We start from the raw sequence: 22,878 nt of genomic DNA, 5'->3' as shown, positions 1-22,878 counted from the left end.
CTTTATGAAGTTTTATTTCGCTCCTCTCCTAATATGATATAAGCAGGATGTTTGAGCGCCTATCACCTGCCTCCATTCTGAACAGCCCCCTGCATCTACCCTTTCAAAACTGGAACTCTTTATCTCCAGGAGAAAATGCAGGTGTTTTTTCCTGCTGTTCTGAACCCATTGTGTGCTGCAGCTGTGGGTGAGGGCCTGTGGGTTACTCACCAGCCTGGCAGCGGACAACCCTTCCACTTTCTCAGGCTACCTGTAGACCAGTTCCGGAGGTTAATTCCTCCCCCCCATCTTTCACAAATAGTTGCAAATCACGCAGACTTAGAAATCTGAACACCAACCCTGGAGAATCTGGGACAATTGTATTGCCGCCTTGGTACCTCTTTTCCATTTCTGTTACGTCTTTCAATCACTGGCTAATAGCAGCTGTGTTTGAGAAAGGGGCAGGGAGTATCTTCCTCTCTGGGAGAAAATGGGCCAAACAGAGAATGCTGCCTGTGCTTTGAGGCAGAGTACGGTGGTGACCTGGGCTCCAGCTACTTGGGTTGCCATTCAGGGTACGGGTAGGGGTGGCTTTGGTTGAGCTGCAGCAGGTAAGTGATGGCCTTCAGAAATCCAGGATGGAGGGCTGGGGCCATGGAAGTGGGACTGGGGGAAGATGAACTGGAGCGAATAGAAAGGAAATTGTGGGGAGGAGGCCAGAGGCTGGCCCAGAAGTACGTGACAGCTGAAGAAATCCAAGCAAAGCTTAACTCTGTGTTTTGCTTGACTTTATTTTTTCAGTTGCCAGTATAAATCCACCACTGCTAGTTGGGGTAAAAATTCAGCTGTTCCAGAGCATCTGTATTGCTCAACCTATTTGCACAAATTGCCCTCACAGAGGTTATTAAGCCACATGACAACATGCAAAGAACAGGCTTTTACTGGCAAATCTCAATTTCTCCTTCAAAAGTGGAGAAATGGCACTTGGACTACCTAAAGCCTTTATAGGTGCTGGTTCAAGTTCTGCTTTAATAAAGCTAACCTGTCCTTTTCTATCACTTAGTAGAAATACAAGAGGAGCAAAAGAAGGCTTGTTTCAAAAGCCAAGTAACCGGGGATTGCAACACTAAGGTAAACATTTCATAGTCCAGCTGTACACAACACCATGGTAGCTAGTGAATGGTAGGGAGCAACCCCCTTCTTTCCTTGTGAAGCTTTGAGCAAGCACCTTATAAAGCCCATTAAGGAAATAAAAGCCCGTTAAGGAAGACTGGAGGAGACTATCTGTGGAGCATGGTTGGCTGTCAGCACAGCTTGCTTTCACAGGTGAGGCACCTTCCCTTTCTCAGGGAATGGAAAGTCACCTATGAGCTGGGTACAGGAGGCAGCAACAACTCACGTTTGTGCCCCACAGCCCATACTGGGGGGTGAGAGCTGTGGAAGAGGCAGTGTAGTCCAGGTGTGCTGTTCTGTGCTGACAACTTGCAGCCAGTACAGCTAGTCCTGAGGGGACAGCTTTGCAAAGATGTTGCTCAAGGTCTGACAGATTGGGTATCTCCCAGGGCTTGTGTCAAAGTCAGCTGTGTGACTTTCACAAAGTACCTTCAGTTGTCAGGTGACGGGAGCTTTTTTCCCATTTGTACCGGTTCGTGATTTCCAGATCCAGTAGCACGACTGTACCTGCAGCTGTTCCATGCTGTGCCTTGGCTTCTTCCAGCAATTCTGTGGCTTCAGGCTGGAAGGAGGAAGCTGAGCTACGGCAGTTTGCCCTCAGCAAGCTGCAGAAGGACTTGCTCAATACCCCTGCCAGGGGCTGGGTTTCATTGCTCTCTGTAAGGGAGTTTGCCCCAGGACTAGGCTTGAGATGATCATGTTACCTGGAACTCGGGGAAACTCGGGAATAGGGTCAACTCCAACTACTTAGGCAATAGGAGAAAAATTTGACAGTTGATCTGAATTAACCACAGAATAACTCTCCTAGACTGGGGAAGGTGTAAATGAAATGGATCGGCGGCACATGCGAGCTGCCCGAGCAGCAATTCTCATTGCCATGAACAATTGTCATGGGAGTTAGAGAAGTGAGGAAAGCAGAAATTCAGTAAAGAGCACATCTGCAGAAGGATGCTACAGCAAGGAGGATGGTGCTTCAAAATTTCACGAAGAACACTCAATTCCAGGTATCTAAAGACTTTATTATGGTACAGAGGAGGAATGGCTGGACAGGGACACTTCAGGTTAAAAACCCAAGCTCCAGATTAGCAGCGGATTCCCATGCCTATAGCCATGAACGTCCCAAACGTCCCACCACTTTGCATCATTGTTTTGCCAACTCCACCCATCAGCTCTCGTCCTCTCATGCCAATCCTGAGATAAAGAAAAACACAACAATTATGTAAAAGCTGAAGCCTGACACATAACAGACATTAACAGCATAAATCCTCTGGTACAACCAGCTAATGGCTGCGTGAGAGCCCAAATCCAATACCTCATCTTCAGGCTAAATTTAAAGCAATGCCCCCAGACTCTGCCAGGAGACCAACTGCCTGACCCCCCCACAAAGAGAACTGGAGAGGGTTTCTTTGGGCACTTCAGTGGCCCTTCCCAACAGTCCTTGAGCATTTTCTGCAGTGGTACCAGCTTGACGCTGTACCTCCTGCCACGTCACTAGCAGAGTGATCAGCAGCGTTGTGCTGTGAACTGCATCTGGGTCCCACTCGAGCCAAACCGTACAGGTATTTCCCCCAAGCTCCACCAACCACTTCCTTCCCTGCCTCCACAAATGGATGCACTTCCAGCTGTGGGACAGGTTGCAAAGAGTGTGTGGATATTGGGAACAGGGGGAGCAGGAGCAGCTTGGACTGCCAGCACCCCAAGCATACTTAATTTGGGGGAAAAAATGCTTGGTGCTGTCCAAGTATTTGACTTGCTAGAGAATAGAGATCTTAACTGGTGTATCATCAGCCCCTCTAGCTTCAGTGGCGGTATTTTTAATACCATCAAACTATAAACCATTTTGTAAACTAACTTCCTACTTACACTGACACAGTATTTTTAATGCAAGAGAAATTCAAAAGGCCTGGAAGTGTTCAGACACGCTTCTGTTCTCCAGTTTACATTTACTTAAGGTTGGACCAATGCAAAAAAATAGTTTTTCTCAGGAAACTCCAGTAATATTTGGCTTGTAAGTCCTGCAGTGACTGTAGTGTGTAAGGAATTTCATGCATTCAATTTTTAAGACATGGAGATTTTCCCCAAAAAACAGTACAGTAGAAGCAATGTAGCTGTATCATTCAAGAATGACAGAACTGCCACTGCTGCTTCTTCCTACCTAAAATCTGTATTTTCTACTAGTGTTGTACCATGTACAAATATCTTCCAGGATCTGGGAAGGATCAGAACGCTTTTTAAACCATATCAGATCAGGTTTTGTGCCTTTTCCTCCTTTTTAGGCTCACTACCAAATCATCAGCCATGTTTAATCACAGATTAAAAATCCTCAAGCACAAAGAATTCGCAAAATACTACGGAACTTATTCCCTTTAATGGACAAAGTGTGCCAAAACCAGTCAGTGAGCAGCACAAGAGCGAACAGTGCAGTAGTGAGCATTTTGTGTCTCCATGCTGTTATGCTGGATAGCGAGGGGAAGGTGGACTACGGCACAACAGGGTTGTGCCAATGACAACCGCCAGCTCTTGCAGTCATGACTCCAGGTAAATGTGTCTGTGCATGGGTGCAGGACGCCCAAACCAACACGGCACAGACACCTGAGAGCCTGCAGAGTTCCTCAGACAAGCCTGAGAGCTAAGACACGGCTACATGTGGATCTGCACTGAGAATTCATCCAGCTCCTCTTGGAGCAGCATTTTGACAGCTCAGCAGTGCTTCCCAAAACAACCTCCACCATGAGTGGCAGGGAAAGGTCTGCACAACTGTGATCCACTTGTACACAGTTCCGGGTGGTACCTGTCCATCCCAGATTTTTTTCCATTTGAAGCAGGTGCTGAGAACAGGCCAACTTTATCCACGGGCAAAGTTTTGTCTGTGTGACAAATAAGAACTAGACCTGCGCCTCCCATCCTAGCCCAGAGCAGGACACACTTCCCCCTGGCTGTGGCTGTCATGCCCCGTCCATGGGAGCCATTTCTGTGGCATACCTGAGGCAGGAAAACGTGCCAAACAGCGCTCCTGCTGCCATGCCCACGGCAAAGCCCATCATGAAACCCATCTTTACTCTGTCAAAGCAGCTGGGCTGTGATTGCCCGTACGGGCCCACGGTCACAGGCATCTAGAAAACAAAGCACACGCACAAGAAAAAACACAGATGGGTTTACTGCCAGGCCCAACACACTTCTATAACCAAACTGGGCTGGAAAGCGGCAACTGTGAGGCCATGGAATCATAGAACGGCTCGGGTTGGAAGGGACCTTAAAGATCATCTAAATCCAGACGCCCTGCCATGGGCAGGGATGCCACCCACTAGATCAGGTTGGCCAAAGCCCCATCCAGCCTGGCCTTGAACTCCTCCAGGGATGGGGCATCCACAGCTTCTCTGGGCAGCTTGTGCCAGTGCCTCACCACCCTCTGAGTGAAGAATTTCCTCCTAACCTCTACTCTAAATCTCCCTTCTTTTAGTTTAAGACCATTCCCCCTTGTCCTATCATTATCTACCTAAGTAAAGAGTCCTTCATCTTTTTATAAGACCCCTTTAAGTACTAAAAGGTTGTGATTAGGTCTCCCTGGAGCCTTCTCTTATCCAGGCTGAACAGCCCCAGCTCTCTCAGCCTTCTCCATAGGAGAGATGCTCCAGCCCTCTGATCATCTTTGTGGCCCTCCTCTGGACTCGCTCTAACAGGTCTATGTCTTTTTTTGTGCTGCGGGCCCCAGACCTGGACGCAGTACTCCAAGTGGGGCCTCACCAGGGCAGAGAAGAGGGGCACAATCACCTCCCTCCCCTCCCACCACCCCTCTGTCGATGCAGCCCACGATGCAGTTGCCCTTCTGCTGGCTCATGTCGAGCTTTTTGTCCACCAGAACCCCCAAGTCCCTCCCTGCAGGGCTGCTCTCAGCGAGTTCTTCCCCCAGCCTGTGCTCATGTCTGGGACTGCCCTGGCCCAGGTGCAGCACCTTGCGCTTGGACTTGTTGAACCTGATGCGGTTCACGTGGGCCCCCTTCTCCAGCCTGCCCAGGTCCCTTTGGATGCCATCTCTTCCTTCTTTGGTATCAACCGCACCGCTCAGCTTGGCATCATCTGCAAACTTGCTGAGCATGCACTCGATCCCACTGTCTGTGTCGTTGATAAAGATATCAAACAGCACCGGTCCTAGGGACAGACCCCTGAGGGACACCGCTCGTCACCAGCCTCCACCTGGACATGGAGCCATTGAGCACCGCTCTCTGGGTATGGCCTTCAAGCCAATTCCTTACCCACTGAATGGTCCACCCACCAAATCCACATCACTCCAATCTGGAGATCAGGATGTCATGTGGGACTGTGCCAAAGGCCTTACACAGGTCCAGGCAGATGACATTCTAGATAGTCTTCCCTTGTCTACTGATTCAGCCACTCCATCCTAGAAGGCCACCAGATTGGTCAGACACAATTTGCCCTTGGTGAAGCTGTGCTGGCTGTGTCCGAACGCCTCCTTGTCCTGCGTGTGCCTTGACATTGCTTCTGGGAGGATCTGTTCCATGATCTTCCCAGGAACAGAGGTGAGGTTCACTAGTCTGTAGTTCCCCAGGTCTTCCGTTCTACTCTTTTTTAAAATGGGAGTGATGTTTCCTTTTTTTCAGTTACCGGGGACTTCACTTGACTGCCATGATTTTTCAGATATGATGGAGAGAGACTTGGTTACTATATCAGCCAGTTCCCTCAGGACCCTGGGATGCATGTCATCAGGCCCCATAGACTTGTACTTGTTAAATTGCATCAGGAGGTCCCGAACTTGCTCTTCGCTTACAGTGCGAGGGACTCTGCTCCCCCAGCCCCCAGCTAGAGGTTTGGGGACTTGAGTGATGTGGGAAGCCTGACCACCAGTGAAGACCAAGGCAAAGAAGTTGTTAAGTACCTCTGCCTTCATCTGTTATTACCTGTTCTCTATCTTCGTCAGAAGCGCTATACTCTCCCTACTCTTTCTTTTGCAGCCAATTTACCCGTAGAACCCCTTCTTGTTATTCTTTGCATCCCTCGCCAAGTTTAGTTCTGTCAGTGCCTTGGCATTCCCGATCCTGCCCCTGCACATCTGGACAGCGTTTCTGCACTCTTCCCAGATCCGTGACTTTCAGAGCCTTGCCTAATGACAGCATCATCGGCCTTGCAGGCGCTCCGGCTGCTTTCCTCACCCACCCAGCAGTCCTCCACAGGGGACCTCGGCCCCGCTGGGCCCCAGCAGCCCCCAGAGGGCGGCTGCGAGGCTCCCCGGCCGGTCAGGCAGCAGCCATGGAGCCGATCGACCCTGCAGGTGTGCCGGGTCTGGCTGGGACGGAGCTAACTTCCCCTGCAGCAGCCCACACAGTGCCGTGCTCTGCACTTGTAGCTGGAACAGCCCTGGTATCACCCCAGCGTTGTGTCTGCTGCTGAGCAGTGCTGGCACCGCATCAGGACTCCCGCTAACCCCCAGAGCCAGCGGGCTGGGGGTGGGCAAGGTGAGGAAGGAACATCACCAGGGCAGCTGGCCTAAACCAACCAAAGGGATATTCCATGCCATATGGGGTCACACTCAGCGATAAAAGGTGGAAAAAGGAAGAAGAGGGGAGGGGTGGGCTCCTGTTGTGAAAACGTGTCCTCCCAAACAATGGCCCTGCTGCAAGGACGTGGTCAAGCATTGCTCGTTGGTGGGAAGTAGAGAGGAATTTCTTTCCTCTGCACTTCCACATGGCCTTTGCTTGTTGTTTTTTTTTCTCTCTCTTTTCCCTTTAGTTATTTAATTAATAATAATTTTCCCTTAATAATTATTTTTCCTTTAATTCGATTATCCTTATCTCCACCCGTGAGTTGTTCCTTTCCTTTTCTTCTTCCTCTCCTTCTGAGGCGGGGGAGTGAGGGAGCTGTGGCGGAGCTCAGCTGCCCGGCACGGGAAAACCACCCCGGCAGGACGCTCTGGGGCGCCGCACGGCACTGACCGACCCACAAGCGCCGGGATTTTCCTTTGTTTCTCCGCACGCTTTGCCTCCCTTTTCGAGACTTTGCGAATCTCCTGCTCACCGAGCCCCGTTCCTCCGGGAGCCCCCGTGAGCGTTCGCGCTCCGGGGAGCCGCCGGGCGAGCGGCAGCCCCGCGCCCCGCTCCCCGCCCGGGGCAGCTCCTGCCGCCCGCCCGGCCCGGCCCGGCCCGGCCCGGCTCCACCTCGCCCCCCACCCCCGGGCCGAGACCGGCCGGGGCCGCGCCCCCGCCCGCGCCGCAGTCACCTCACGGCACCGGCGGGCCCGGCCCCGACCCCCGCGGCCCTGCCCGGCCCTGCCCTGCCCGGCCCGGCCCGTACCTCGCCGCCGCCGCCCGCTCCGCTCTCCGTTTCCGTCGCTGCCGGGACGTGGGCGGAAGGGGCGGGCGGTGCCGCGGGGCACGGCGCAGCCCGGCCCAGAGCCCGCGGCCATGCTGCTCTGGCGGCGACTGGCGGCCCTGCGGGCGGCCCCCGGCCCCCGGCGGCTCTCGGTGGCGGCGCCGCGGCCGGGACCGGGACCGGGAGCGGGAGCGGGTAAGGCCGAGGCCGCGGGGGGGAGGGCGGGGCGCGGGCCCGTCCCCGGCGCCTGACGGCGGCCCCCGCCTCTCCCCCCCTCTTCCCCAGGGCCAAGCGGCGATGGCGACGGCGCCCTGCGGCCGCTGTACATGGACGTCCAGGCCACCACCCCGCTGGTGCGTGCTCGGGCCCTGGCGCTCCGGCTTGCGAGGCCGGCCCCGTCCTCCTCCCCCCCGAACCGCCGTCCCCTCCCCGTCCCGGCTCGCCTCCCTGGCTTGGCGCTCTCCCGGCACTTTCTGCTGGTGGCTGTCGGTAAAATCGGCGCCGCTTCAGGCTCGCTGCAGCCCGGGCGGGTTCAGCCGGGGTGCCGCAGCCCTCCCTCGGCTGCCGCCCGGCTCCGGGCCCCGCACCGGGGGGGGAAGCGAGGAACCGGCCGCGGCCCGTGCCGGGGTTGTTCTGATCCTTTTTATCGCCTTCTGCTTCTTCTCAGAAATCCCCGTTCTTCTGTCATTACCGGGGTGCAGATCAAGGTTACATGCAAGAGTACTGAGCATAAGTGCAGGAGGGTACTTGTGTTTGCCGCAGGATGTGTTGCGTATAACGCGCGGTAACCGTGAGATTTCGGGATCTAGCCTGAGATAAAGGCAGACAGCGTGTTTAGGGCAGGAGGGAGGGTGTGCCTGCAGAGGGGAAAGAACTGCGTTTGCTCCTTGGTCCTGAGCCGGGCGGTTTGTGTCCTGCAGGATCCCAGGGTCCTGGACAGCATGCTGCCCTACCTGACAGCCTACTACGGCAACCCCCACTCCCGGACCCACGCCTACGGCTGGGAGAGCGAGGCCGCCGTGGAGAAAGCCAGGCGGGTGAGTCGTGGCCCTCCACGCAGCAGGGTGGTGTTCCTGCTGGCAAGGGCAGCCGGTGCCAAAAGACAGTCAAAAGCAACGACGATTCTGTGATAAAACCGTATGCGTGAGTTAGTCGTCTGCAGGCTGCGCTTGGCAACTTCCTTTCCTCTGTGTTGAGCTATTCTTTGGCAGATTTATCAAAAGGAAAAGTAGTGATATTAGGGTAATTTGAACTGGCAGAAAGCAATACCTCAGGCAAAGATGCCTCAGAATTTCGGGTTTCCTGAGGGTCATGAGTGTGCTGCTGCAGTAAGTGGACTAATTTCCTCATTCTCCTGGTCTTTGATATGTCATTGTTGTTTATTTTGGAAGCACTGCGTACTGTTTCTTTGTGTACTTAATTTTTACGTTCATTTATGACAGACTAATGCTTAATACCATTGCTAGTAATGATTATGAGCTTCTCGTGTATTTTGTATTAATGGAGATTATTGTATCTGTAGCATAACTTTGTTAGATGCTAGTTGTCGCCCTTCTGAGGCTCTAAAGTGTATTCTTGAAAACATTTTGACTGTGTTGTGGTATGGCGAATTCGTTGAATTTTATAATTACAAATCAAATTTGCATGTCTTTTTCAACAGCAAGTTGCGGATTTAATAGGAGCTGATTCAAGAGAAATTATCTTTACTAGTGGTGCTACAGAATCGAATAACATGGCAATTAAGGTAAACGGTTTATGCTGATACGTATTTTGTTAAAACTATACTGTTAAGAACTGTGCACATCTTTCAACAAATTAAACCAGTCCTCTTCAATGTTTTCATAAACTATTTGGATGAAGGACTTGAAGGTTTTTTGAGCAAGTTTGCAGATGATACCAAATTGAGTGGAGCTGTTGACTCCATCCAGGGTGGTGAGACCTTGCACAGAGATCTGAACTAATTAGAGAGCTGAGCAATCACCAACAGTATGAAGTTTAACAAGAGCAAGTGCTGGATTCTGCACCTGGGAAGGGGCAACCCTGGCTATATGTACAAATTGGGGGACGAGACGCTGGAGAGCAGCCCCGCAGAGAGGGACCTGGGGGTTGTGGTCGACAGCAAGCTGAACATGAGTCAGCAATGTGGCCTGGCAGCCAGGAGGGCCAACCGTATCCTGGGGTGCATCAAGCACAGCATTGCTAGCCGATAGTGGGAGGTGATTGTCCCCCTCTGCTCTGCGCTGGTGCGGCCTCACCTCGAGTACTGTGTGCAGTTTTGGGTGCCACAGTATAAGAAAGGTTTATAACTGTCAGAGAGTGTCCAAAGGAGGGCTACAAAGATGGTGAAGGGTGTAGAGGGCAAGACGTATGAGGAGCAGCTGAGGTCCCTTGGTTTGTTCAGCCCAGAGAGGAGGAGGCTGCAGTTTCCTCCCAGGGGGAGCGGAGGGGCAGGCGCTGAGCTCTGCTCCCTGGGGACAGCAACAGGACCCGAGAGAGCAGCATGGAGCTGCAACAGGGGAGGGTCAGGCTGTACCCAGGACACGGTTTTGTGGACAGTGTATAATACTCAATGTTTTGGTTTCTCCATGGGGTTAGGGGTTGTTCTGTGGTGAAAAAGCACCTCAGTGTTCCACCATTGGTGTAATGATTCCCTAAAATTCTTTGGGTTTAGTTTTCCTTTGTGATGCTGATTTAAAATGCATTTCCATTGAGTCTGAACAAAATTAGTTTGTGTGGCTTTTTTTTATTTGATTTTATTTTACATGGAGGTAAAACATATGCTTAACTTCTGTGCACCAAGTACAGTTCTTCTGTTTACATAATTTAAATCTTTACAACAAAACAGGGGTGGTGATTGCAAACTTTTCTTTGCTAAGACTAGTTTGTGCTTTAACCTTTAATCTAGAGTCTGTGGTTGTTCAGACGTCTCATTATGTATGACTCATAACAAGTTTCTGAAAAGTGCTTCTGTTAATAAGCAATGTCTAAAATTTATATCTATTAACATTTTCGTAGGCTTTTTTTTGAAGTGAGATGCTTTTGTGCAGCGAGTACTCATGGAAGCATCTAGTATGAATTACAGCTTGGTGCATTTCACAGTCAAGATTGCATTATTTTTATAATATCTAAATAGTAATTTCTTGGTTTTGTGCATTTTATGTAAAGCTTGCTCTCTTTGGTGTTGTAACAGCAAATTTCTTGTTCATGTATTGTGCCTGACAGGGTGTTGCAAGATTCTACAAATCCAGAAATAAGCACATCATTACTACGCAAACAGAGCACAAGTGTGTGTTGGATTCTTGCCGCTCCTTAGAGGCAGAAGGTTTTCGGGTCACATATCTGCCTGTTCAAAAAAATGGCCTGATAGATTTGAAGGTAGGTTATTTACTGACAGATGGTGAAAATAGAAGAGCTTTTTGCTTCAAACTGGGGCTGAAGGCCTTGTGTCCCCTTAATAATAAAGAGAGAAAGGATGATAAATACCACACCATAGAGGGAGAGTCACAGTCAAATGTGTGATGGCTGTAGCAGGATTTTCTGTTCTGTTGTGTGCTCTAGATGTTTCTCAGCCAGAGTCCATCCCTCATCCCAACCTGCTGGCAGTTGTGTCCATGAAGGAAGAACTGTCACATACCCTATGGAGAGCCTGTGGGTGGCTGTTGTAGAGTGGGCTTTGATAAAAGAGTTAGTGGTGAAATTTCGTGACCTGAGCTGCTCAAGGCATCAGACACAATGAGTGCGATGCTCCCTTCTGGTTTCTGTCCATCAATTGACCCTTCTGGGCGTAAGGGCTGCAGTCCTGGGATTTAGAAGTGTGTATGCTTGTTTCATCAGTTGTGTCCTGTAATACAAGTCAGCATCAGTTTTGCTTGTAGGCCTGTCATCTGGCTTGGAGAGAGTTTGTGGGTATGCGGTGGAGGGGAGTGATCAGACTGGCAGGCACAGAACTGTTAATTAAATTCTGTAAGAACTTTGCTGGCAGACTCCTCCTTTGTGTGATGCTTTTGTGTATATGGTACAATTCCTTTGTAGTCAGCCTTACTTTGTCTAGATGTGGGTTAAGATGGCTTGTGGGTGTTTAATTCTTTTAAAAAAATAGAATAAAGAAGACACGTAGCAAAAATCTTTGCTGACTTGATCGTGTCAGGCGGCTCTGTGCATACCACGGTTAGGATATGCAGAAATGCAGTTGGTCACGCTGCTCTTCCTGCAGGCATTCCATGTTCGTGTGGATTAGTCGAACACGTTTGACAGTCACCAGGACTGTTCGTCAGAAGCCACGGGGATTGTTGACTGTGTTCTAGTTAGGGGGCTGGTTAAGACTTGCTAGCAAAAGGGATGTGTGCTTCAAGAATCTTTTGCTTCTGCTTTTAGTCATAGCTTCTGTCTGCTTGAATATTTCATCAGGAGTTGGAGGCTGCATTCCAGCCAGACACGGGTTTGGTTTCTGTAATGACTGTCAATAATGAAATAGGAGTGAAGCAGCCAATTCATGACATTGGTAAGTAGATGCTTGCTTCCAGAGGATAGCTAATGGCACTTCTGCTTCATTTTACTTATTTTTTTCACAGAAAAATGCTACAGAGTCACACTGATGTAAAATGTTAGATGTAATATAGTTAAGCATTAAATAATATGCTGTTCCAAATAAATATTTTAAAAAGGGAATGAGTATAAAATTCAGTAATGATTATAGCTTTGTAATAGAGTGGCTGCGTTGTTTCTAGTGTTGTTCTGAATTGTACAATGGAAGAAAAAATAGCTGCCCAGAATAACCCATTGCCCAGTAATAACTGCAGAATCCAAGACCATTTGAGGCTGGCAGGGAGCGTTGGAGGTAAGGAGGTGCCAGCCCTGCTCCAGCGGGGCCACCCAGAGCAGGTCACCCAGAACCATGTCCAGGCAGCTGTTGAACTTCTCCAAGGATGGAGACTCCACAGCCTCTCTGGGCAATCTGTTCTATTGCCAAATTGAGTTTATGTGCAATAATGCTTCATTTGGCACTTTAAGTGTTAGGAGAAATGTGCAGAATTTGGGGGGCGGTGGGGGTGTGCACCACACTTAGGCACTCCTGCTCACACTCTCCAGTAGTGCCATATACAGTCCTGAGCAGGCTTACAGGTCTAAAGACCACTGAAGAGGCCAATTTCTGGAGCAGAAGGCAGGGAGAGGTTGATCCGGGCTGTGAGCAGGCGGATGGAGGGACAGAGCCTCAGAGCAGTTTGGGAGAGTTGGAGAAGCAGGGTCTTTGGGGCAGGCAGGGTGAGCAGGTGGCCCCCATGCATGATCAGATCAGTCATGATCATGATCATTCATGATCAGAGGGCCGGGAGCGCCTCTCTTATGAAGAAAGAGCTGGGGATGTTCAGCCTGGAGAAGAGAAGGCTTAGTGGAGACCTCATTGTGACCTTTCAATACCTAAAGGGTTCTTATATAAAGGATGGAGAGGGAGTCTTTACTCGTGTAGATAACGATAGGACAAGGGGGAATGCTTTTAAACTGAAGGAGGGGAGATTTAGATTGGATGTTAGGAAGGGAAGAAATTCTTTACTCAGAGGGTGGTGAGGCGTGGGAACAGGTTGCCCAGAGAGGTTGTGGGTGCCCCATCCCTGGAGGTGTTCAAGGCCAGCCTGGATGAGGCCCTGAGCAACCTGATCTAGTGGGTGGCGTCCCTGCCCATGGCAGAGGGGTTGGAACTAGATGATCTTTAAGGTCCCTTCCAACCCAAGCTATTCTATGATTCTATGCAGCTCCCAGGATCCCACTCTGATTGTGTGATAACAGCTTCTGTGACAGTGACCCCAAAACATCCTCCCCGCTCCATATTAAAGATGTCCTTTTATAAGATGTTTGAGTTTGTAGGCAGTTTTTAGGCCTTGGTGCCTGCCCTGCATGATTCTGGCAGGTGTTGTTTTGCCAGGCTGTGGCAGCTGCCCTGTTGTGCAGCTGTCTTTCCTCTTGCTTAACTGCTGCCTTTTTTTTTTCCCCCTCTTTAACCTTTATTGTGCTCAAGGCAGCATTTTCCCAGTCTTCAAGGTTATATTTCTTCACTGTAGACAAGTAATTGACCATCAGTGAATTGTTTATAGCTTTGAGGACTCTATTTTCATTCTGTGCCTGTGCTCTCAAGGCCATTACAGTTGTCCCACATTCAAATGTCAGTGTTCTGATAATGCGTTGATAGCAAGTTGAGTAGGCCAGGACTGGGGCCTTGCAGAGTAAACCTCATGAAGGTTGTGGCCTCGTATTAGCAGTAGTAATGCTGTTCTTGCTGGACCGCAGGCGGCCAAATCTGTTGTGCAGAGAAGTCTGGAATGCATCTGTGCGAAGTATTGATTCTGTGGAAGATGAGTTACGAGTTTTTTGATGACAAGAATAGAGAATGTTTAAGTTCACTGCCTGTGAACATCACATAATTTTGTCCCTTAGTGTATTAACAGGCTTGAGTCAGTTCAGATGTGGGTCATCAGCGTGTGTTCTGAGAATGGTTTTGGAGCTGAGTATTGTAAAACTTGGAAAATAGAGCAAATGGCATAAAAACACTTGGCAGGAATGAGCATGAAAGTAAGGCTAGCTTGTACTGGACTGACATTGAGAAGAAAAAGAATCAAGGTGAAAATTTTAATTTTGTCCAGCTGTGGAATCATCTGGGGAAACTTCGTTGTCCTGTTTGGCCATTTATACCTAAACAGGGCTGTGCTTTGATAGGTGTGGGTTTGGAAACAATCCCACTTCTCAGAAGACCTTTTAACTGTTCAACTGAAGAAATTCGCTGTAGTGTTACCTGCTGACCTACCTAAAACTGTGCCCAGCTAGGCACCAGCTAGAACAGCTTGATGTACTGTAAAAGAGATGTGAAATACACATTTCTTCCTTTGTCACCTCAGAATTAGTCGTGCTATAAACTGATACTTTATTGGAGCTATTGGAATCATAACAATTAGATGAGATGATGCGTTTTTCTTTCTTAATTTTGTGTTTTTATTACAGGTGAGATCTGCCGTGCACGTAAGGTTTTCTTCCACACAGATGCTGCACAAGCAATTGGTAAAATTCCTATGGATGTGAACGACATGAAAATTGATCTAATGAGCATCAGTGGCCATAAAATTTATGGGCCCAAAGGTATTTATTGAAGCGCTTTTCTAAAGAATTGTGGTTCTCACGCTTGCATTAGAAGGTAGGGTATACACTCAAGCCTGTCTGTCACAGTGACTGTTGCTACTTAAATTGTAGAAAATTGTTCCAGAACGGGTAGTGGACGGACTTTGGAGTAGTTCAGGCAGTGCTGTAAGGCTGACAGCTGTGTTAAGTGGACCTCATGCTTATGGGTTGTGAGGTGGCTTTGTTGAAAGAAGAAATGGTGTCTTATAATGATGGCAGCATTAGGATGAGTGGCTCTTCGGAAGTCATCTGCATGGTGTGAAGCAGCTTTGATACTGCAATGGTTGAAATGAAATCACAGTGCTGTAGGGCTACGTTTAAATCCAAGTGTAACTTGCAACATGGAGATCAAAAGATTAAGTGGAAAGTTTAAATTCTTGGTGATTTTGGTCATCTTCTATTCTGAATTGCTTCTTCCTACCCTTCCTCTTTTGTGCACCTTCCCTGCAGAATGGGGTTTAAAATCCAGCTACGGGTTTTGTAGCCGACTCAAATACTAAAAGTTTAGCTATTATCACCATTGCAGTCCATTTAGTTTGTAACACTTAATGTAGAAAGCCAGAAATCAACTTTGCTGTATTCTATGTGCTATTCAGAAACAAAAGGCAAAATGATTTCTTATTTTTTCAATATATAGAGCTGAAGACATAACTCTGGACAAGCATTATGTTTTTAAACGCTAACTTTGGACAGGTGACAGACACAAATTTTCCCAACTTCTTATGACCAGAAGTTGCAACCATTCTTCCTGTGGTGACAGTCACTGGTTAGGTATATGCCAAAGAACATGAAGGCATGGAAATTGAGTTTCTAGGTGAGGAGACTGGAGGGTTAAATTAGGTGGCTGTAAAAACTGCCTCATCCAATCTGCCCGTTGGAGATCAGTGCCACTGATAAACATACAGACTGGGGGGCTAGAGGCTGGAGTACCAAGTCTTTAGGTGGCTCAAATATGCTGGGAGAAACTGAACTCCTCCCATGTCTGAAGCTCTGGGAGCCTGACTTACTAGGAACATGAATGGTGGGATCAAACCTCATTTTCTAGAAAATACTGTGCTTCTGTATGCATTCACTACATTTTTCTCCAGTGAGGTGTCCAGATACATGTTTGCTGTGGAAACAAGGAACGTTTCCAAATCTTGAGTCCCTTTTCATAATTCTAGAACTGTGCATGTATACCGCATAAATCCAACTGCTTTCCTTGTTTGAAGGGGTCGGTGCTGTCTATGTTCGCCGTCGACCGCGCGTGAGACTAGAACCCCTGCAGAGTGGGGGAGGCCAGGAGAGAGGACTGCGATCTGGGACTGTGCCCACTCCGTTAGCAGTGGGCCTTGGGGCAGCGTGTGAAGTGGCACAGCAAGAGATGGAGGTACGTGGGAGAGCATGTTTGACCTGGATGACAGAAAATAATATAACAGGGCCAGCTGGATCTTAGGTTCCTTAGGTCTTTTTGTGTCCTTCTGTGTGAACAAAATTTGATTATCTTATTATAACATTAAGTAAAAGTGTTGGGATCTTCAGGTGTAACTGGAAGTTGATTTTCAGCTTTCTTAAATTCCTTTTTTCTTGAAGTGGTTTGAATCTTGTTTTACAACAGATTTATAGTTGGCCGTTTTAGTGAAATACAGCTTTAAGTGCTTGCGCTTGTCTCTCTGTTCTGCCCCAATGTATTAGCAGCCTCTCTGAAGCTGAGCAAATCACGCTTATGTAACGTATATTGAAACAATGAGATTTTCTAATCCACTATTCCAGTGCATTATCTATTGGACTGGATGATCTTTAAAGGTCCCTTCCAATCCAAACCATTCTATGATTTTGTGATTCTGTTAAATATACGTATGTTCAAGTTTACTGCAGCTGTGAACTAATAATGTTACGGTGTTTTCTTTTTCTTGTTCAGTAAAGTTTATTTGCTAGACCTGGTGTTTAAGGCTCTGCATGCTGCTGTACCTGTTTATGCACCAATGCATTCCTCACAGCTGGAACGTAAAAAACATTTAAATACTGCCAGTGGGATACATAGGCCAGGATAGCTGTACAAATCAAATGGAGGTTTTTCCTGGGAGACAGGCAGAGATCTGAGCTGTGTGGTTATGGAAGTCTTGTTGCTGGCGGGAGAGCTCGCAGAGTCTGAATTTTTGAATTCTACAGGAGCCTCAGATCTAGAATCTTTTTCTAGTCTCTGAGAATTTTGACATTAAAAAAAAAGTCATATTTGAGAATGCCTTGTTTCTTTTTAAAGCTTTTTTGAGAATGTGACCAGGCAATTATAAATAAATATGAATTGCATGTGTGTGTCTGACCATTTCTGTACCCTAGAGCTGATACCATACCTTACTGCTTTTTTCGTGTAAGTGACCTCGGTCTTCAGTCTAGAATGAGGTTATGCTCATGGGCAGTTCTCATTTAGGAGGTTATGTGTTGTAAAGTCACATTATGGTTGAGTTCGCAGTAATATGTGTATGTGTGTTTTTATGTAATACAGTTTGAGAGCTTCTAAGAAAGTAAGAGACACTTCTGCCATAGTAGATGCCCTTTCTTGTGTTGCAAAATAAGTCATTTTTTGTATTGCCTAACTTGTCTTTAAGCACAAATAGCTTGGCGTGTTTACAAAAGACAATTTGACAGTTTGTATATATAGATCTTTCCGAATGATTTTTAATGTTTTTGAAGACTGAACTAGTTAGGACCAAACTGGTAATATTCTCTTTTAAACAGTCTCTAGAGTACTCAAAGCTTTAAGTTTCAAATGTGTTCTTTCCCCAGTCTAACCAAATGCAGCTACTTCTGTCTACTCATGGCTGCTCATGAGCAGTTTGAGTGAGCTCAGACATGCTAGAATTAGTGATCTGTTGATTTTTTTTTTTCCCTCTCTTTTCTGGTTTCTTTGCTAGTATGACCATAAGCGAATCTCACAATTGGCAGAGCGACTGGTTACAAAAATAATGAGTGAAGTTCCTGATGTGGTTATGAATGGAGATAGAGAACATCGTTATCCAGGTAACATTAGCAGAATCCTGACCCTATTAGCTGGCTCCTTGTTGTTAACGTCCATGCCTGAATAATGGAGATTAGCCACATGCTGTGCAAGTACTGCCATGTGGATTTGCTCTAGATTTCTGTTGCTGGGAATTCTCCTTTTTTCTATTTCATTTATTTTTATGTAGGATGCATCAATTTATCTTTTGCATATGTGGAAGGGGAGAGTCTTCTGATGGCTCTGAAGGATGTGGCTCTATCTTCAGGAAGGTAGGTGGAATATGTAGGAAGGAGAGCAGTATCTTGTAGAGAAAGTAATGTCTGCTAATAAAGTTACTAATAAGGAGTGGTCTCCACTGTGCCCTGTACTTTCTTGTTTGGTTGATGAGTCAGCCTGGCATTGACTGCATTCTGAGATGGAGTTTCTCTTAAGTGGCACATTGCAAAGGAAGGTCAAATGTATTCATCCTGAAAGCAAAAAAGCAGAAATTGCTATCTGCCAGCTTTGCGGATTTCTTAACTGTGGTCTGAGCAGCCTTGACTCGTAGCTGCCAGTGACACTTTCATTCCAAAGGCTACCATCATTTGATCCACTACAGCTTCTGTCCTTCAGCAGGATTTCACACAAGTGAAATTTTCACATAACTAGAATCTAGTGAGTCTGGACACATATCTGAATTAAATTAGTTAATAGTGCCAATGTTTAATGCAAAAGTAGAAAGAAAGTTCAATACATTCCTGCAGAGCTGTGTTGACTCTACAAGAATGACCAATGACATTTCTGTTACTAAGACCATCTTCATGCTTATGATGAAGTTAATGAAGTGTAAAGACGCCCTCCTTTCCTCACCTTTGAGAACAAAGCAGTTAGAAATGCATATCTTAATTAGAAATGTGTTGGCACTATGAACAGAGAGAACAAGTTTTCACATGACTGTGAAGCCCAACACTTCTGTCATGTTAAATCTCTTCTGAGGCTCTGCTTCGTGCACATTTTTAAGCAGTCCTATGGTTTGTGCTGCACGTTGCTACCTGTGAAAATTGAGTAACAACGTGTAACCAGTTTTTCCTACTGCTTTGAGTTGGAAGTTTTGTCTCCTGACTTTATGTAGCTAGATCATCGTGTTCTGTATTCCTCTGTGCACTGTTTTTCATTGACAGCAATACGAATCAGGTAGCAATTTATGAAGCCTTTTTTCTTTTTTAATGTGCCCGTTTATAGGTTATTGTCTCTGGCTATTTCTGCCTTGGCTCTTGTCTTCTTTTTACAGCCTCCACTTCAGCTACCTCAGTCTGCAATACTACTGCTTCTGTTTGGCATTGTATTAATTCTTAGAACATTATCTATGCTCTCTCTTCTTTCCTCATGCTTCTAACTTATTACCCTCATTCCATTCTAATGCATTCCCCTTCTGTACTTTTTCCTTAGCAGGAGAAATACCACTCTTCTTGCTCCTGTTTCCTCATGTTCAGTAGTAGTTTCCAAAAGGCTGGGGAACCTGCTATAGGTTATTGTAAAGATTCACAGTAATATTGAATGTCTGTAAATGACGTGTTCTTTGTTGGAGATTAGTGAAATGTAGTATCTGCACGTGAATAGAAGCGTGAAATTGGCCTTTCTTCCCTTTCCTTAGTGCTTGCACATCAGCTTCTCTGGAGCCTTCCTATGTTTTGCGGGCAATTGGAACAGATGAAGACTTGGCTCACTCCTCTATAAGGTGTGTGGAGTGGTTTTCCCCGTTGCTTCCAAATATGCTTCTTTTCTGCTGAAAGTGGGCGGTGGTTTTGCTTCACCCATCTGTAGGCACACTATTCCAGTTCTTAATGTTTTTCTTTTAGATTTGGCATTGGTCGTTTCACTACTGAAGAAGAAGTAGATTATACAGTGCAGAAGTGCATCCAGCACGTTAAGAGGCTTAGGGAAATGAGGTGAGCCATCTTCTTATTGAACTTAAAGACTTTGTAGGTATGATAATCATTTGAGGAATTGGATTTAGTTGAAAGTAATTGTTTATTTTAAAAATCTGTCAGTGTCCCTGTATATAAGCAAGTAGTATTGTCAGAGTATGTAGTGGGCCAGATTTTAACAGTAGCAAAAAATTTTTAAGCAAACAAACGTTTTAACAATTTTTCTCCCAGATCCTGCCGTTGTCAAGGAAATAGGGTGAGTAGGGCAAGCACATAGGGTGGTACCTAGAATTTTCTAAGCTAGGGATGGTATTACTGTGTTTATGTATTTTGTTTTATTTTGGGGACACTGAAATATTCCTGATTTATCTGGCCATTATCAAATATGAGTCTCTAGGAAGCGCATGTACTTTATGCCTAAAATGCAGGAAATGAGCTGAGGCACCTGCCCTCTCCCCTTTTCTATTTTGTCCAAGGGCAGCACAGGGGATTGCTCATGTGAAGCTCACTGACCTCCAGAAGGGGAAGATAGATAAATAGATAGATATCTCTTAATTTTTGTGTAGTTGATGAAATTGCCTGTTTGGTTACTTACTCACCCTCAGTAAGTTTGCAGATGACACCAAGTTAGGTGCGTGTGTCGATCTGCTCGAGGGTAGGAAGGCTCTGCAGGAGGATCTGGATAGGCTGGACCGATGGGCTGAGGCCAACTGTATGAAGTTCAACAAGGCCAAGTGCCGGGTCCTGCACCTGGGGCGCAACAACCCCAAGCAGCGCTACAGGCTGGGAGATGAGTGGTTGGAAAGCTGCCTGGCAGAGAAGGACCTGGGAGTATTGGTTGATAGGCAGCTGAATATGAGCCAGCAGTGTGCTCAGGTGGCCAAGAAGGCCAACAGCATCCTGGCTTGTATAAGAAGCAGTGTGGCCAGCAGGACTAGGGAAGTGATTGTCCCCCTGTACTCGGCTCTGGTGAGGCCGCACCTCGAGTACTGTGTTCAGTTTTGGGCCCCTCGCTACAAGAAGGACATGGACGTGCTCGAGCGAGTCCAGAGAAGGGCGACAAAGCTGGTGAGGGGTCTGGAGAACAAGTCTTACGAGGAGCGGCTGAGGGAGCTGGGCTTGTTCAGCCTGGAGAAGAGGAGGCTCCGGGGAGACCTCATCGCTCTCTATAGGTACCTTAAAGGAGGCTGTAGAGAGGTGGGGGTTGGTCTGTTCTCCCACGTGCCTGGTGACAGGACGAGGGGGAATGGGCTAAAGTTGCGCCAGGGGAGGTTTAGGTTGGATATTAGGAAGAACTTCTTTACTGAAAGGGTTGTTAGGCATTGGAATGGGCTGCCCAGGGAAGTGGTTGAGTCACCATCCCTGGAGGTCTTTAAGAGATGTTTGGATGTAGAGCTTAGTGATATGGTTTAGTGGAGGACTTGTTAGTGTTAGGTCAGAGGTTGGACTAGGTGATCTTGGAGGTCTCTTCCAACCTAGACGATTCTGTGATTCTGTTATTGTTTTTGATGTTGTCGTCCAGTGAATTTTAGATTTAGATAACATTCATTTTTCTCTTCTTTACAGTCCTCTCTGGGAAATGGTGCAGGATGGAATTGACCTCAAAAGCATTAAATGGACTCAGCACTGAGAAAACAAGCTCTATCCGTGGACTAGACGGATGTGGATTAAAATGCATTTTCTGTACATTCCTGAACAAAAATCATGCAGCACTTTTCTGTTTTTCTTGTCACTTGCAATTTAGTTGGAAAACTATCTTTTCTGGTAACAGTCTTAAAAAGCCAAAATGAAACAAGTCTTTATTCTGGAGGAAGGCAGGATGATATCAAACCCATTACATTTATATTTACCCACAGAAATTTATGCTGAGACATAATTTATTGCGAAATGTATTTCTTAATGTGAAAAATGAGATCAGCTTGTTACTCCTGTGTTTGTGGAATCCTGGTGAGAGGTTCCTTCTCAAGCATCCTGTATAGCTGTTCTGCTTGCAGTACAGACCTGTTGGCAGGCCTCCAGTTCATTTTGTTTGAGGCGAGTACCCCTGCAACTGCAGATGTTTTTGTGCTGCTTAAATATTTTGTGAAATTCTCAGACAGTAAGAAGTTCAGCGTTTCTAGAGGAAAAGGATGCCTCAGTGTGGCTATGTGCCTTCACAGTTAAGTTGTATGTGGAGTTAAGAATTTTTTTTACCAAAAAAATAATGTGTTTTGCTATTTTCCATGATTCTTTTATTTTATTTTTTTTTTGGAGGGGGGAGGTGGTTGATGCTTGCATAGGCCAATGTGCATTAATCCAAAACGTTTTTCAGTGTTACAGAACTTAAAATACAATGATGATGCACTTTGCTATCCCTTCCACTGAGTTTTTTTCCATGCATTTTTTATATAAAAAGGAAAACTTGAATGACCGTGAGAGGGGAATATGCAGAATATGTCAGCTTCAGTTGCAATACCAGTTTAGTTGGAACTGTGGTGGTGGTGGTGGGGAAGCACATGAAGTGCAGTGTTTTCTGGTTTTGTTTGTTTGTTTGTTTTTTCATTTGTTGTGAGTCCTTTGCCATTACTTTGCTTATGGACACTTGGCTTCTGTTGCTTTTGGGAGCCTTGCTCAGTTGAGCCTGGGTGTTTTGTCTTTAGATAAGAACATGTGGTTCTGGATTTCTCTTTGCATGCCAGAGTTTACTTCTGTCCTATTTGAGACTTCCACAGGAATCCATTCCCTGCAAGTGTTGGGGAGAAGTGTCTGTAAAATGGGTTTGAGATGAATTCATATCAATGTTTCTCCTTTCTTATTTTTTTGATATTTTCAGTAGGAAACTTAACCCAGTATTACGAAGTGCCTTTGTATCAGTTGCATAAGCAGACAGCTCTCAGATTGGTTGGTTGGTTGATGGATGCTGTAGTAGCTGTTGGATTTAATATACTTTACAGACAATATGTCACCAGTTCTGGATCATTTCTGTTTTGAGGAAGAACCACTTTACGTAGAAGCTAAAGCTAATTCTCACGGGGTGGATTGTATTACAAAAGCTTGTTTGTTTTTCTGTTACCAAGGACAGATTTGGTTGTTTGTAATGTGAACCTAATCCTGAATTGTTCTATTTGAAATTATCAGCTTTAGCAGCTTTAATATTGTAGGACTGGCACCTTATGTTTCATCACAACATTTTTAAAACTTCCATATGCATAACTGGATTTTAGAGGTGTTTGTTTTATGTTTTATCCATGCGCCATGTATGGTTTCTGAATTAAGCATGTAATAGGACTTTACCGGTGTGTTTTGGAACTGTATGTTTATGAAATTGTTCTTTGTGTGTCATGGATGATAAAAACGCAGATAAGACTTAAA

The 22,878-nt window shown here is 46.6% G+C and overlaps 2 protein-coding genes across 2 annotated transcripts; one reads left to right on the top strand and one right to left on the bottom strand.

Moving 5' to 3' along the window:
- Positions 1 to 2,150: 2,150 nt before the first annotated feature.
- On the bottom strand, positions 2,151 to 7,592 carry ROMO1 (reactive oxygen species modulator 1). The gene is made up of 3 exons (XM_066978277.1): positions 7,459 to 7,592; positions 4,135 to 4,265; positions 2,151 to 2,343 (listed from the first exon to the last, which is right to left on the bottom strand). The coding sequence occupies exons 2-3, from the start codon at positions 4,263 to 4,265 to the stop codon at positions 2,235 to 2,237; spliced, it is 240 nt and encodes a 79-aa protein (XP_066834378.1). The 5' UTR covers positions 7,459 to 7,592; the 3' UTR covers positions 2,151 to 2,234.
- NFS1 (NFS1 cysteine desulfurase) lies at positions 7,535 to 22,878 on the top strand. The gene is made up of 13 exons (XM_048048923.2): positions 7,535 to 7,671; positions 7,762 to 7,829; positions 8,397 to 8,513; positions 9,137 to 9,220; positions 10,699 to 10,851; positions 11,884 to 11,977; positions 14,467 to 14,601; positions 15,852 to 16,009; positions 17,535 to 17,640; positions 17,808 to 17,889; positions 19,254 to 19,337; positions 19,459 to 19,548; positions 21,094 to 22,878. The coding sequence occupies exons 1-13, from the start codon at positions 7,569 to 7,571 to the stop codon at positions 21,155 to 21,157; spliced, it is 1,338 nt and encodes a 445-aa protein (XP_047904880.2). The 5' UTR covers positions 7,535 to 7,568; the 3' UTR covers positions 21,158 to 22,878.

The sequence above is a fragment of the Anser cygnoides genome, chromosome 16, assembly GCF_040182565.1.
Source record: "Anser cygnoides isolate HZ-2024a breed goose chromosome 16, Taihu_goose_T2T_genome, whole genome shotgun sequence".
NCBI classification, from domain to species: domain Eukaryota; kingdom Metazoa; phylum Chordata; class Aves; order Anseriformes; family Anatidae; genus Anser; species Anser cygnoides.
Note: the sequence above shows the minus strand (reverse complement) of the source record. Positions and strands in the feature narration are given on the sequence as shown.